Source organism: Syngnathus floridae, chromosome 7 (assembly GCF_059516105.1).
Source record: "Syngnathus floridae isolate MCC-2025c chromosome 7, RoL_Sflo_1.0, whole genome shotgun sequence".
NCBI classification, from domain to species: Eukaryota; Metazoa; Chordata; class Actinopteri; order Syngnathiformes; family Syngnathidae; genus Syngnathus; species Syngnathus floridae.
The window spans coordinates 5,520,673-5,538,101 of record NC_142419.1 but is presented as its reverse complement, the minus strand read 5'-3'; the positions used below and the strand labels follow the sequence as shown (position 1 = coordinate 5,538,101).

At 38.6% G+C, this 17,429-nt stretch overlaps 1 protein-coding gene across 1 annotated transcript; it reads left to right on the top strand.

Annotated features, from left to right (window-relative positions):
- The first annotated feature begins 4,543 nt into the window (after positions 1-4,543).
- LOC148394863 (porphobilinogen deaminase-like) lies at positions 4,544-16,339 on the top strand. Its single transcript, XM_088381593.1, has 14 exons — positions 4,544-4,747; positions 5,785-5,838; positions 6,985-7,057; positions 7,365-7,414; positions 9,424-9,479; positions 9,745-9,822; positions 10,236-10,313; positions 10,397-10,472; positions 10,643-10,756; positions 10,916-10,954; positions 11,039-11,158; positions 12,926-12,979; positions 14,591-14,677; positions 15,395-16,339. Exons 1-14 carry the CDS (start codon positions 4,724-4,726, stop codon positions 15,566-15,568), a joined length of 1,077 nt encoding a protein of 358 aa, XP_088237719.1. The 5' UTR covers positions 4,544-4,723; the 3' UTR covers positions 15,569-16,339.
- Positions 16,340-17,429: the final 1,090 nt, after the last annotated feature.

Below are 17,429 nucleotides of genomic sequence, written 5' to 3'. Positions count from 1 at the left end.
TGTGCCTTCTTGTTTTTATTTTTTTTTGTGTGTTGTTTACTTGTATGTATATTGTGTACTATGTCTTGTCACCGTGGGATAGTGGGAACGTAATTTCGATTTCTTTGTGTGTCTTGGCATGTGAAGAAATTGACAATAAAGCAGACTTTGACTTTGAGCCCATGCATTTAAGTGTGGGTGTGAACATGCACGTGTGGGCAAGGCCAGGGTGGCCTGGTTACGTAACTGACTCCAGGCCTGAAAAAAATCTCCCGGTCCATTCTTGTGTGTGCCCATATGTATGATGTACTTTTTGCGGTAACACAGTAGAAAATGTGGCTCTTCGTCTCTGACTGGTTGGCCTACCCCGCTTTAAAGCATGTCAGCACATTTGTAGTTTTTTGTGTGGCAGGGTTCTTACCACCTTCCTCAAAGTTTTTTTGTGCCAGTAAAAATTAGACCGTTAGACTATCACAACGGTACTATTCTACTAGTTGTAAGTCATTTATTTCGATGAGATTCATCATGTCTTTGTAATTACGTATATATTACATATAGTTGAAAGTCAATGTTTCATGAGAATAGTTATGAAAACATCTAAAAAACAAAACCTCTGTGCTCCTTCAAAAAAAAATTTTTTACTTGCAAATATACTCCAGGAAAAATTCTTATATAGTAACTATTCCATCAACAATATTGCTTATTTAAACTTCAAACAATGGCGGCATGGTGCGCGCTGGTTCGCTCGTCCGTCTCACAGTTGCGGGTTAGATTCCACCTCCGGGCCTCCCTGTGTGGTGCTTGCAAGTTCTCCACATTCCCGCGTGGGTCTTCTCCGGGCACTCCAGTTGCCTCCCACATCCCAAAAACAGGCTTGGTAGGCCGACTGTGCACTCCAAATTGCCCCTAGGTCTGAGTGTGAATGCAGATTGTTGTTCGTCTCTGTGTGCCCTGTGATTGGCTTGCAACCGGTTCAGAATGTGCCCCGCCCACTGCCCGATGACTGCTGAGATAGGCACAAGCACGCCCATGATCCCCATGAGGACAAGCGGTATTGAAAATGGATGGATGGATAAACTTCAAAACACAAAACATTTTTTTCTCCATTCCATTTTAATGAAATATTTTTAGTTAGTTGGGTAGATGAATGTTTTATTTATCAATCTCGCTTCATATTTTGAGGTGTTTAAAGCCGTATTTAAAGATCATGTTCTTTGGCTGATAATAGTACATTGCTCACATGTTATTCACTTTCACTAAACATAGAAATTACGATGTTATAAACTATTACTCCCTCTGGATAGACCACACCATAGTTCGTCATAAAGTAGACGTTTATTATTCATTCGCCTTTGTCAAACTATCAACACACATAAAACACATATTTACAGGATAACATTCACAAAAGGAAATAAGAATCACATAAAAAACACATATTTCCAGGATAACATTTACAAAAGGTAATAAAGGAAATGTACAATACATCGGCACAAACTTTAGTTAGGGTGACCGGATGTCGTTTTTCCCAGACATGTCCTACTTTTGAGCCCTAAAAAAACGTCCGGGGGGAATTTAAAAAATCGTCCGGGATTTTGTTTGACTGCCTCAAACATAATACATGTACAGTACATTTTTGCCACTCCGTTCCATTTCACTCAATTCCAGGTTTTTCTGTATCGTTTGCAAATAAGTCACACTGGCCACTTTACTGGTTTCTTTTATGTCAAACAAATTATTTTAGGTGCATTACCTGACATGTTTCGGCGGTTTCTTCTGCCTTCATCAGAGTGTCACCGATGTGGTTGTGACGCGTCTTTATCAGCTGATGGATGAAGGCGTGGCTCACCTGTCCTTCTCACACTCCTTCTTGTGTTCTATTTTTCTTGTGATGAAGTTCCTCCCTGTCTCCCCGATGTACGATTTATTGCATGATTTGCATGGAATCTCGTATATAGAATTGCATTTATTTTCCGGGTTGACTTTGTCTTTTGGGTGGACCAGTATTTGACGGAGTGTTGTATGTGGTTTGATAGGTGTGTTTATGTTATATTTTTTCATGGCTCTTTTGATGCGTTCCGTAATTCCTCTCACATACGGCAACGTCACCATTCCGCTGGGTTTTTGTTTCCGTGTTTGTTTCTTTCTTTCCCCCTGTGTTTTGTATTTTTTGTTTTTTACCTGTTCTGCACCTTTGGTTATTGTCCATTGTGGATACTGACATTTTTTGAGTGCGTGTTGTATGTATTGTTCTTCCTGTGTTATGTCCTCCGGATCCGTGATTATTGTTGTGCGTTCGTATAGTGCTCTGACTACTGACAGTTTATGTATAGTGGGATGTTCTGATGTCCAGAGGAGGTATTGGTCGGTGTGTGTGTGTTTTCTGTGTACTTTTATATTTATCTCTCCGTTGTCTGTGTTGTGTATGTTGATGTCTAGAAAGGCTATGGATCGATCTGTTTCTTCTTCATGGGTGAATTTGATGTTACCGGTGGTGTCTATGGTGTTGTCACACTGGCCCGTCTTCTCAAATCTAGTCACTTTGCTACGAAGTAGGGTGGGCTGGCCAGTCTACACTGAGTGTTTACAAGCAATGCCGAAACGAATATGCATGTTCACGGAAGAGTTGAATAAAAAAATTCCCGCGCTTTCGCCAGGGCCGTGATCCTTATGAAACTGAGTGTTTAACATGCAAGGCAGGCACTTACATGTCTGTGGCAAAAAAAGTTCCCAACGCACCCCGCAAGAGGACTGAAGAGGAGCCCTTTTATTTCCTTCAAATGCTGCACCGATGGCCATATTTCTTTTGTCTTTTTTTACTTAGTGTACCACTATAAAACTAAAAAAATGTCAGTGTACACATGTTTTTGTTAGTGTAAATATGTTTTTGTTATTGTATAATAAAGGGAAATGTGCTTTCGGGAGTTTGCAAACATATTTTTTAAGGTTGTGTTAAACTTATAATCATATTAATATCTAGTATTGGAGTGCTCGTGTGGATTGGTGGGTGGCGAAGAATGTGCAGGCAAACTGCATGAACTTGTTTTCTTCGAAGTGTTGTGGAATAGGCCCAGATAGGGAGTACCGGACGAGAACACCTCAAGGTCGGTGAGAAACGAGAACAACAGCACGTCTATGTGGCCGGGCTTCGCGGGGAAAACCCAACCGCCTGACCTCAGCAACACCTGGACGGGGAGGAGATGACCATCGACCAATCATCTCACAATATTTTGCATGCTTTAATATTCATATTGTGTTTCTTCAAAACTGGGCAACCCGGAAGAATGTGTCGTCTTTTGGTGGTCACAAAAACGCACGAGTTTTAGTGTGAGGGACCCGGGACCCAGGCCTGTATTAGTTCGCTTTGTCAGGAATAAACAATTGGTAAATTCGGTCTGATTGATCTACTGGTCTTCTCTTTGACAGAACGAACTCGCAAAATTGTTAGGTGCGCCAGTGTGTGGATTAGGACATAGCAATTTATGTGTTAAGTGTTGATCGTAATTTGGAGTCAGATCAATAACTAAAATCCGTAACCTAACAATACATATATGTTGTTTTGAGTTATTCGGGCCAATAAATGCAATTGTTATACAGACACCATGTCATTTATGTCATACCATGAAACTAATGACCCCCCCCCCCTTCCCAAAAAAGGTGTCCTCTTTTTCAGAAACCCAAATCTGCATGGTCACCCCCCTTTACTACTAAGAGTATGGCTAGCAACAATGCCTTACCTCGAAGAATGCACAATACCAAAGGGAATGAGTCCAAATCTTCACAGACACTTCTGCAACGTATACAACGTTATCTTCCTCAAATGACCAATAAACTTTTCTGAACTATTTAACTTAGATTATGTTGATAACAAGTTACTGAAATAGGCTAGATTGTTTTGCTATCTTGGCAATGTCAGCTGTACTTGAGGTCTGCAGCAACACGGTGACAGGATGCACATTGTACATCGCTGAACAAGAAGTGCCACACCCAAACGAGTCCCCAGTACAACAAAAAGTATAATTAGTACTGTCTCATGTACAATCAATAACAATTGGTAAAATACGTTTTGAACATGAAATATACATAAAAATGATCAGAAAAATCAATTTTGGCTTTGCCAATAAGGAAAATCAAACAAATTAAATGACAAATAATATAATTTGGCAGTTAAATAAACCTAACTAACGCTTTCATAAACATGAACATAAACATACAAATGACGAAGTTATGAACCTATAGGAGTTACTTCTAAGTAACTCTTTCAAAGTCACTATTGTAACGTGTTCATGGCCAACATCCAAAATAGTTAAAAAATATAAATATATGTTGCAATAAATTACAATATTGTGGAAAACAATTTATTTCATGAGTTCAACTTGAAAAGTGGCTTTGCTTTCTATGAAATATTTTCTTTGGTTTTAATTTAAACGATTACATTTTGAGGGTAAATTCCCTATATGTATTGTCTCATAAAACTAAAATATCGCGAAAAGGTTCCCTTGTGTAAACCGTGTTACAGGGTTGTGACACCCAGTCACCTATGACTATCGACAGCAAAACCGAAAAGGGAACGCGGAACACGGAAATGACACCGAGACGCTTCAATGACGTCACATTCTTGGTCAAGAAGACACCTATGTAAAATGGGAGCCGGACTTTTCAAGGATTTTCCGTCATAATTGACTGTGCGGAGAGCTAAACGCTCCGCTGTTTTGAGAAAATTATCGTAAATAACCGGGCCAGCACCATGACGGAGGAGGCAAATCCTGCGGTAAGTTTGAACAGAATCACCGAGCCCAAATACTTTTGTTAAAATGAAGCGAAATTCGCTAACCGAGAATTTGATTACCTTGTGTTCCCACTGGGGTTTTTTTCTGTGCACGTGACCAATAAACAATGAACGGTAAATGTTGAACCACGTTGAAGCACATTCATTGCTAAACGAAGGCATTTCCGCATGAGGATTCAAGCGGCATTCTAATTGGTCACTGTTGACGTCTGTCATCGTATACAAGCTTTGCATTGGACCATGAAATAGAGAGCCGTGGCTTGACCAACGACAAGTAGATTGTGAGGAGTTTGAAACGGACTAAAACGTTTACTTGGCTCAAAGAACACCTAAAGTAAAAAAACAAAAACGGACAACTATAATATATGCGGATACCTTCATCCATCCTTTATCTGAACCGCTTAGTCCCCACGGGGGTCGTAATATAAAAAAATACAGTTGTATGTAATTTATGCACATATAGTTCAGCTATCATGATGTACATCGAAACTGTCGTATTCATGTTTGGTTTATTGTAAAGTTAAATGAGGTATAGGGACTATTGCACCCGAGTAAAGCGCTTTATTTTTTTTGAAGGTTGTCACTTTTGAACCAGCTGCTTAATATTATTTTTTTTTAAAAAAAACATTCTTGTTTTCTTGTTAAACATTCAGAAATACAATAACTGATGTTTATATATTAAAAAGCTTCGGACCGCACCTTTTACATTCAGCTGCCCCTCCCTGGTTCGTATAACGGACTCAATAGACCGCTCCTTATCTCTGGATAGCAGGGATGAAGTTGGGTGGAGGTTCTGTGAATGAGGGCTTGTCTTCTTAAAAAGACCACTGTTCAGTATCTTGAGGCTGTATGACTTCAGCATAGGTCCATACTACGACACAGCTGGCAGACACAATAGTTTTCTTGGTTGACAAGTCAAGTCATGGAGGAAGGACTGTTCAAGTATAATGTAAAGTCAGATTATGATTTATTGATGCAAGATTGGAGAAGGTATGTGACGTTCTTTCTTATTGTTTTAGAATGGGGATGGAAAAGTCAGCCGTATCATCCGGATTGGAACCCGCAAGAGTCAGGTACAGTATACATTTAACTACAGAAAGTTTGAGTATTTATTCCATATCCTTAAAACCCACTATCCAGTTTATGGTTCATGTCGTACTTACCTTGTCCTTACTGGTAATACAATTCTATGTACTCCAAGTAGAATGACAATGGCACATTAGTAGTTTGAGTGTGTCAGATTTTTCCAATACTAGTGCCACTTTCGGCCGCCTAATATGCAATTATACTTTGCAGGTGCACCAGTAAAACTTCTATGCCTGACGAGTAGATGTTTCATGCATTCGTAGCAAATTGATCAAGGTTACTGAATGAATTTTTAAACAATTTTAAGCCATTTGACACATGGATTTAATTTGAGATCCTTTATATACACTTTACTAATTTTGGCTTACACATAACATGCAAGTGTTGTACGATACAGTAAAATATAGGGCACTTTACAACAGCAACAGTTGTAACAACTGTTATAAAACTATTTAAAGTAGCATTTTAATATTGCTAATGGTCCCCCGACTAAACAGGCAAGCTGCTGCATAAATACTACAGTTGTAACTTATGACCATCTGATTTTGAACTTTTCTAATCAAGGATTTTTCTGTTCAAACTTAGTACAGTATTTCTGAATGGGTTGTAGATCTACTGGATCTACTGTAGTTTTGAGAAAATTTATTGTGCATATCAAAAGTCATAATCAAAACTCAGGACTGTATTGTGAAAAACAATAGTGATACGTATCAAAGTATCCACTGATCAGAAACCTCAAAATATGTGAGTCTCAGTTTTTCTCTTCAGTGTGTTTTAGTGATGGGCAAAATGCAAATTTTGGCTTGCAAATTGCAACCCAGAAGCAGTTATTTTGAACCTTAAAAGGTATTGTCAGCAGATAGATAAATCTGCAGGTTTTGAACCGCTTCTATCCAGGGTGTTCCCCGCCTAATGCTCGGGAGTCCGCTGGGATAGGCCCCAGCTCTCCAGCGACTCCCATGAGGACAAACAAGCACTTCAGAAAATGGATGGATGGATTACTCTTTCACAATAATTAATATTTGTGTTTTCATTCCCACTGACTGTCATGAAATTCACACTGTGCACTGTTTTCATTTCATGCGAGTCTAAAATGTACAGTCCATTAAAAACTTATTTGTGTGTTTTTATAGTTGGCTCGGATTCAGACAGACAGTGTTGCAGAAAAACTGAAAGAACTGCACCCTGACATCCTTTTGGAAATTGGTAAGAATCTTCACTGAATTATAACATAATGGCACATAAGTGGACAAAATGATAGCAAACTGTCACAGTGAACTACTTCGGTAAGACTTTGATAGAGTAGCAGGAGACACAAATATTATGGACTGGCGACCAGTCCAGGGTTTATCCCACCTCTCGCCGATTCTTAATAGCTCCAGCTCACCTGTAACCATACTGGGGACAAAACAGTACTGATTAAAAAATGATTGGATGGACAAATGAATTGCCACACGTCAGTGCTTTTCACCAGCGAGTTATTTCTCCACTTGTACTTTCTTCTCTCTTTCAGTGGCCATGTCAACAATTGGGGACAAAATTCTTGACACAGCTTTATCGAAGGTAAGACTTGTTATCAGTGTGCACATTAAAAAGTCGCCCATTGTTATCTGTTTACAAATTAAAAAACTTGAGGGTGCGCTGCATGTAAGGCAAGTGACATGTTAACTAGTCAGTATAAGCAACTGGTATGGAAGTTCTCCTGTTTAATCAAGATGAAATTACCGTATTTTCCGGACTACAAGTCGCTCCGGAGTGCAAGTCGCACTAGCCATAAAATGCATGATAAAGGAAAAAAAACATACCGTAATTTTCGGACTATAAGTCACGTTTTTTTTTTGTTCATAGTTTGGGTGGGGGGGCGACTTATAATAAGGAGCTACTTATGTGGGGTTTTTTTTCAAAAAGTTTAAAAAAAAAAAAAAAGTGAAACCGTGATAAACGAACCGCGATGTAGCAAGGGATTACTGTAATTTGAATTTCAAGTGACGTCAGCAGCGCGACGCGGCGTGGCGCCGCGGTTGTTTACAAAAAGGACAAAGATTGATCACGGGATGACGAAGGGCCCCACGTACTACCGGCATCATACGCGGCTTTGTTTGTAAGTGTCACGGAGGATGAAGAGTTTGAAGGATTTAAGGATTTGGAGTGACACAGAAGGTTTGAAAAACTATTATGGCTCCGTGGATAGAAGTCGGGGGCCGGCGCTCGGCCGGGTGGCTGTCTGGGGACGGTGGATGGGGCTCGGTCATGGCTTATATGCACGCCCGGTCCTATTCTATGGATCTCTCTTCCACCTCCGTGGCTGGAAGTCCACGTCGCCACACGCCTGGAAGTTTGTTTTGTTAAATAAAGAGCCGTTTACCAAACCCACGGCTTTCCTTGTACTTTGTTAACGCTACAATATAGTTGTATACTAGATCTGTGGAATAACGACGAGGCTGACGTCAGGGCGCACTCGCGGCGTTGTTGACAAAGGACTAGGAATTTGATCGATGGATTTAAGGATTTAGAGTGCACAGATGGTTTGATAATATTATTGCTTATATAATAGTTATTTGATATCTAGTTTATATATAGTTATATGGGTCTGTGGAATATTTTGAAGTGCAAGTGCCGTCAGCGGCGCGCACCCATTGTTGACAAAGGACGATCGATGGATTTAATGAATTGGAGTGACACTGATGGTTTTATAAACGTGTTATTTATGTAAAAGTTTTTTTTAATAACTCTGAATGTTACGTCAGGCCCGTTCTCAACTCTTCGTTTGTGTTTATGTCACGTTAGCATACCTATCATTTAGCCTGTTGTTGCTCGTTCATGTCTGTTCTTGGTGTTGGATTTTGTCGAATAAATTTCCCCCCAAAATGCGACTTATGCGCCGGAGCGACTTATATATGTTTTTTTTCACGTTATTGTGCATTTTTTATGGCTGTGACCTATATTTCGGAGCGACTTTTAGTCCAAAGATTACGGTATGTATAAGTCACATTTTTGGGGGAAATTTATTTGATTGAATCCAACACTAAGAACAGACATGTCATCTTGAAAAGCATTTTAAAATAGAAATAGAATAGAAGAAACAACAGGCTGAATAATTGTATGGTATGCTAACGTTACATGATACATAAACAACGAACTGAGAACGTGCCTAATGGAACATATTAAGTTAATATTGAGTTATTCAAATAACTATAGCATAAATAACATGCTAACAAATTTACTAAACCATCCGTGTCACTCCAAATCACTGAATCCAATGAAATCTTTATCCTCTGTGTCACTTATGAATAACTCCGCTAACTCTAGAGGTAGAAGATGCAGCGCTTCCTCTTCTACGTGGCTTACGTCAGACTCATCGTCAGTTGCAGTTCCAATTATTCCACTGGCCTAGAGCGCCCTCTTGCGGTTTAGTGTAAAAATAAGCATTAGCAATACAGGAGGTGCAGAGATTTACGCCACCGTGTTGCATGTGCAAACACTGTTCGTAAATGAAAGTAGATAAAAGTAATATTCTTTATCGGTAACCATGACCGAAAATCTTGATAAATCAGAAACCATTTTTTGTCCAGATTGGAGAAAAGAGTTTGTTCACCAAAGAGTTGGAGACTGCTCTGGAGAAGAATATGTGAGTAATACTGCCTGCTCAACCCTGTTAATATGCAGTGGATATCCAATGGAGCTGCTACTAATCCAGATACTGTATGAATCAACTTTGAAAGCAGCATGTGGATGAATGAGAACCACTGAAGCTGTAAACCCTTTCATTTTACCCACATGTCAAAATTAAGCAGAAGTCTTCAAAGCATGCTAACACTTGTGTGAATGGTTGTATTATTCCGCGAGGAGATGGAGCATGATTACATGACTGTGCCCCTCTGTGTCTCCCGTAGGGTGGATCTGGTGGTCCATTCACTGAAGGACCTTCCCACCACACTGCCTCCAGGATTCACTATCGCAGCTGTGCTCAAGTGAGTGACACCTCTCGCACTGTCTCGGAGTCCTTTGAAGCAGGGGTGCTCAAGTTCAGGGAAGCAAAAAATGTAGGTCATCATTTTAACTTCAGAATTGAGCTGTGGTGTCAACATAGACTTACTACACACAGCCGTCATTCAACACAACTGATTCAAATGATCAGCGCATCAGCAAGGTTTGCGAAGGCCTGATAACGATCTTGATCATTTGAATCAGTTGTGTTGCAGTTAGGATATATCCAAAACAAGCTGGATAGAGGCTCTCGAAGAACGAATTTGGGCACCCCTGCTTTAGAGGCTTGAAATACCCAGACAGTACATGCATGTTTTGTGGAATATGGGAGCCTGTATAAAATTCAGGTTTAGCGATTGCACTCTACTTAAGCTTGTTTGCTTTTGGTTTATTTCAGGAGAGAGAACCCCCATGATGCTGTGGTACTACATCCAAAACATGTCGGGAAAACGTTGGAGACTCTTCCAGAAAAAAGGTACACCGCACTTGGTAAACCCACTCATGTGGTGTGGTCACATGAAAAAAACAAAACATGCTGTGCTTTTTTTTTTTTTGCAGCGTGATAGGCACAAGTTCACTGCGTCGTACTGCTCAGTTAAAGAGGAGATTCCCCCATTTGGAGTTCAAAGATATTGTATCCTCATTGAAGATTTATTTCAATTGCTCATCAGCACATCATTATATGTAATAGACGAAAGACATGACTCTTCAATTGTGTACACATAATTAGACTAGAATTTAGCTGACAGTGCCTAATGCCATATTGATATTTTGGTGCTGACTTTCCTGAGCGTTCCTCTCCAGCGTGGAAACTTGAACACAAGGCTGAAAAAACTGGATGAAAAGGAGGATTTTGCTGCCATTATCCTTGCTGCTGCTGGTCTAAGGAGGATGGGTTGGGAAAATCGTATCAGCCAGGTTACTTTTTTAAAAATAATATCTAGTCATCACTAATATAGTTCTAAGAAAATGGGTGCGCCGGGCCACATTAATTGAAAATTGGCTCCATAAAAGTTTGGAAACTCTCTGGTCTAGTAAGCCGTCATATATAACATAGTATTGTCCGCCGTCTGCTAGATTCTGGAGCCCGACGATTGCATGTATGCTGTTGGACAGGTAGGAACAATTATTGCTTTCTTTATAAATTTTGTGTTAAATCACTGGTTGTGATTCCAGTGCTTTTTTTTTTTTTTTCGTCAGGGCGCACTTGCTGTGGAGGCTCGAGCCAAAGACACAGACATCCTAGAGATGCTGTCTGTCCTAAATGACACCGACACTGTGCTGCGCTGCATTGCCGAGAGAGCATTTCTCAGGCACCTGGTACGCATGAACACAACCACGACCACACGCACGCACTACTGCCAGTTTACAGTGGAACTTCTGTTCTGTGCAGCGAGTTGATTTTCAAATTCTTTTACTATTAAAACGATTTTCTATGAGCAAGTGACGTACCCGTTTGATGAGTCCTTGGGCGTTTAGTTTATATCATGGCAGATTGACAGTGTTATTTGGCACAAGTATTTTTGTAGGTGGTACTTAGTTCAAACAGTGGGAGAACCATTAGTATCATGGCCTCGACTGGCTTCAAGTAGTCTCCTTGGCACCCTATACGCCAGCAGATGGCGTCAAAGCGCTTCTGTTACAGCTTTGGCAATGAATGAGTTTTTCAACCATTAACATAGATTTCCCAAAACATCAACGATTGCTGGACCAGCATTGGTTTAACCAAAATTTTAATACTCATGATGGTCAAAGAAGTGAACCCCTATGTAGTAAAATTAAGTAGAAGTATAGCAAAGGCAAGGCAAGACATTTTTATTTGTATAACACCTTTCAAAATTTCTGTTTTCTTTTGTTTCTCAGTTTTCATGATTATGGTAGTATTGTAAATAGTACTGTAGTAATATAGATTGTGTGTCTGGCAGTGAAACCTTTGGTTGCAATTGGGACGGGACTAGATATGCAGAATTGCTTTAAGCCGCTTCCTTTTTCGACAAGTCATGCAAAACAAAATGTGAAATAAAGTTAGAAGTGTGTTGTACTTGCCGGATTAAACTAAATCAAATCAAAATAAATAACAGTTAACAGAATGCAAAACAATAAAAAAATCCATTCATCCATTTTCTGAACCACTTTTCGTTATGTGGCTCATGGCCGTGCTGAAACCAATCCCAGCTGACTTTGGGCATTAGGCAGGGTGAACTGGTCACCAGTCAATTGCAGGGCACACATAGAAAAACAAGCATTCACCCCCAGAATCATACATACAGACAATGTGGAGTCGTCAGTTGGCCTACCATTCATGTCTTTGGAATGTGGGAGAAAGATCGGAGAACCCGGGGAAATCCACGCAGGCACACGGGGAGAACGCGGAAGCTCCACACAGGGAGGCCGGAGCTGGAATCAAACTCTGCACTTCTGAACTGTGGGGCGGGCGGCCGTGCTAACCAGTTTATACCGTGCCACCATATAGTTTTATGTTTATTAACATTTATGAATGTAAAGATTAGGTTCAGCAACAGGTGGATTTGTTTTTGATAGGGCCCGACTATGTAGCTGATTAAATCACCCGATTATGGTTCTTCAAATATCAGCCAAATGGCAGATGTTTACGGATTGCTTTTACCTTTATATACTCTAAACTTTTACAGCAGTTGTAGCATTTGTTTCATTCATTATTACACATAAACCTAAACCATAATATCGTTTCCTTGTATATATCCAACAACATTTCTTAAGGTCATTTTCTGCACATCTGTCATTAAAAACAAAAATTCTAATTTTTACAATCAATTCTTAGGTGAGCCACACAAGTTGTACAAGGAATTGACCTGAGTGTCACTATTTTACACAAGACAGTCAGTTTGTTTTAGAAAAAAAAGTAAAAAATAAAATAATGTAATTCGAGTAACATAAAACAAGTATAAATGTGTTAAACATGACGCATTAAATTACTTGTAAAACAATCAAAGATGTTAAGAGGATTAATGTAATTATAACTTCATTAACTAATGCACCCATTGAAATACAAAATCCCCTTGACAATGACATCTTTGTACAGTATGCTCATCTAAGTGTCATTTATAGGAGGGAGGTTGCAGTGTTCCGGTGGCTGTGCACACAGAAGTGAAAGACTCACAGGTACTTTTTTCTTTTTCTCTCCGGGTTTTCCTCATTGGGGTCACGTGTGAGATGAATCCGATCCCAGCTGCAATTTTGTGAGAGGCATGGTACACTCTGGACTGTGGCCACCAACCAATCCCAAAACTATAAAACAAGGCTGCTCAATTATGGAGAAAAAAAATATCAATTACAATTATTTTGCAAATAATTGAAATCACAATTATTCAAACAATCATATTTGTGGGTGGAAAAAAAACTCAGAAATATTAAGAATGAAAACACTTTAAACACTATAGTTATGTAAGTTCCTTTTGGACCAAAGAAAGTATGAATTGGATTATTTTTTTAAATAATAAAAGTTGCAAATGTGTAAATTCAAGTATGGTTTCCTTGCATAAAAACAGTGCATTGGGGTTTACTAGCTGTACACCAACGTAAATATTCCCTTAGAACGGTTGAAACATTTCAATAACAATGACTCGAAACAACTCAAGATTATTTTATTTTTTATACAATTATGCCAATTTTGTAATGGTGGAGTGTAATAATTGGATTCTGATGAAATTTTGAGGGTACCGGCCTACACTACAACCGCTAATAATGTGACTGTAAGTTATTTTGCAACTTGCTGTTTTTAGCATTGTCTCAAACTGTGGTTCTTAACCTGGGTTCGATCGAACCTTACGGGTTCAGTGAGTCGGTCTCAGGGGTTCGGCTGAGCCTCCACTGCGGTGGTCCGAACACACTTGATTCATCATGTAAATTTGTGATGACGCATATCTGAACTGGTCTCACAAAGGCAACAGCAGAAGTCACAATGATTTGCAGGTATGTAATTTGTTGTGAGTTCATGCATTCTGTTGGTTTTGTTCTTGATCATGCACGGCTCATTTTGTGCGCCAGTAAAATACATTTATATCTTGAATTTGAAAAAAATAATCACATTTTTGGCTATTGAGGGGTTCGGTGAATGCGCATATGAAACTGGTGGGGTTTGGTACCTCCAACAAGGTTAAGAACCACTGGTCTAGAACATTCTAATCAAGAAAACAGTGAACATCTCTGTTAACAAATTTTATAAATACCTTTAGACTGAATTATTTTTAAAAAAACATAAATATATACCTTTTAATAGCTACAAAAACAAAATTTTAATAACTAGGTAGGAATCATTTTCTAATGGATTCCTTCCAGGTGCATAAAAATAAATTTGAATACAATGGAAAAGTTTTTATTATTGTAACATAGAGTGAAATATTTCTTTATTTTATTCTTTTAATTGGGATGATTGTTTTTTTACAGCTCATAGAGAAAAAATATCTGCATGTAAAAAAAAAAAAAAAGACTTTTACCAAAGAGACAAGTAATCTTGTACAAAGTGGCCTTAGTGCGAAGTAATATTTTGTTTTATTGTAAAATTTGAGTACTGCTGACCAGAATGTAGTAGGAGTACCATACCGTACCGTAAATAAACTTTTCTACGTTCTTTAAATTTGTTATTCATGTTGCATCCCGGTCATGAACATTTGAATTTTCCTAAATGTGACATTTCATATATAGAAATCTGATTACAATAACCACCACCAATTTAAAATGCAATGTTATTCTTTTGGTGTCATGTGCCCATAGCTTTACTTGACTGGTGCCGTGTACAGCTTGGACGGTTCAGACTTTCTGAAGGACACCATGCAGACTAACATTGCTTCTACACTTCAGGTATCATGTATTACAGAGTCCGTGTCTGACCAATGTTTTAGTTGTAGTAGTAGCTGCAGCAGCAGAAGTTGTATTATAGATGGACAGTTGACCATTTACCGTTTTTTGTTGTTTTTGGACACATTCAAAGCTCTAGCCTTTGCTCACTTGCTTATTTTGCACACGTTTCAAGTCAATGTTGCACTGTTTCCGGTTTCCAACTGAAAGTATTTCCTTCCTCATTACATGATGCTTTATGTTAGCTTCACGCGACAACTACCAGATGGTTTTCCGCACTGGCTTTGTTTATGTTCGCCGCTCCCCCCTTTATTCCAATCAGCTGAAAATGGTCCGATTACGTGAGCCGCCGTTCATACCTGAAATTGGCGGCTAGAAGAGGACTGAGACATTGAGTAGTCTCGTTCAAACTGGCAAGTAGGAGGCTAATCTTGCCTTTCTTCCAAATTTACAGTGTTGGCCAATAGTGTGCTCCCCCAGTGGCTTGAAGTGGAATTACATTAAAAAACAAGTTATTACAGAACTTGCGATAATTGAGGGTTTACCGTAATTTCATGGCATAAGAGCACGTTTTGCCACACTATTAAGTAGTACACTAGTCAGACTGATTTGTCTTACATGGCAGCCACTCAAACACAACAATCTTATTAATCAGAGTTGAGAATTTGCCAGCGATCATAGCTACTAGATTGAGCACATTGTAACACGTTGGTGTTTCAGTGTCAGGAAGAAGTGGATGAGCAGGTCCAGCATGTGGGGGTGACAGCTATCAAGATCTGCAGCGGCTCACAGAACAATGCTGAGCATCTGGGAATAGACTTGGCCAACTTGCTCCTAAGCAGAGGCGCCAAGGAGATCCTGACAGTGGCCCGACAGCTCAATGATGCTAGATAATGGCTGCTTCATTTGCGCTATCATCAGAGCAATCCGGTTAGGTTGTTCAGAGTTTCCATAGTGTTTTACAATTGTAATGCCTTGAAACACCTCACAAAGAGCAGTCACTAAATGTCTGTCTTAAATTCATCAATATTTTAAGGTTTAGGCTGGCAAAGACAACATTTTGTAGGTTTGAGCTATTTTTAGTTTAGCTTTATTTTGTTGTTGAGCACTTGATACTCATCTCACCCATAAAATACTTCAACTTTTATCTATATATATTTATAAATTCTGAATCGAAGAAACATTTCCCAAAACATCATCACAAATCCCTTTCCAGCCAATGATGGCTAACTCATACAACATCCGTTTCACTACATTGCTAAACTGTTCCACACCTTCTGGTCGCAGGAGCTAATTTTATGTGGTGGGAAAAAAGTTTTGATATGTAATAATTTTGCTTGACTATTCCACTTTTCATCTGCTCAAAGTCTGTTATCTGGCCTTATTCTCAGTTCTAGATTTTTTTTAAACGAATGTGCTAATGAATAAAAAGATCCAGTCAGTTTGAAGATACATATTTTATTTTACAGTCTTTATTATAGTTTGCGTTTACCCCTTGAGTTCAATGTTAATCTTGTTTCACCTTTAGATGTTAACTTTTTATTTGTGCAGTTTCACAGTATTCATTTTTACATTAATAAGAAGCTGTTATTTTCCCCAAGTGTCCTTTTGTTTGGTTTACCCATATATGAATGTGACATCTACTATTTAAATCATTGAAATTAAGTTGTGTGACATTTTTTGTGTTAAATGTTTTCTTATGAATCTAAATTCAACTGATTACGCCACTGACAAAACTGAAGGTAGTGCATCACAGGTCTTTATGTATAACAGTTGAAAATATTGATAGCTGGTAAAGTAAGAATGGTCACTGGACACCCTGTAGAACTGAATTTGAAATCAGACTGTTCCAATTCAGAAAAACAACTCATGTTGGTGTGTGGATGTGGCATAGTATGTACTTCACACATATGCACACACGCACACACACACGCACACAACAAAAAGGCCACGCTTAAGTTTTATTTAAGAGTAGCAAATGAACCTTTAACAGTAATTGGAATCTTACATTTAGATATTTGTATTCCCTTACAGTATAGTATATATATATATATATATATACATATATATATACATATACATATATATACATATATATATACATATATATATATATATATATATATTATATATATATATATATATATATATATATATATATATATATATATATATATATATATATAATATACATAATATACATATATATACATATACATATATATACATATACATACATACATATATACATATACATATATATATATATATATAGAGAGAGAGAGAGAGAGAGAGAGAGAGAGAGAGAGATATAGATATATAGATATATATATATATATATATATATATATATATATATATATATATATATCTATATATATATATACATATATAGAGATAGTGTGTATAGGACTGAACCCCCTCAGCCAAATAATCAACAAGACGGGCTATGGATACCAACTCAGGAATGGGGCCACCATCAGCCACCTCCTCTACATGGATGACATAAAGCTGTACGCTAAGAACGAGCGGGACATTGACTCCCTGATCCACACTACCAGGATCTACAGCTCTGACATCGGAATGTCATTCGGACTTGAGAAATGTGGCCGCATGGTGACTAAAAGAGGAAAGGTAATCCACACAGAGGGGGTCTCACTCCCAGAAGGAACAATAGCAGACATTGAGGACAGCTACAAATACCTTGGAATTCCACAGGCAAATGGAAACCTTGACGAGGAAACAAGGAAAGCAG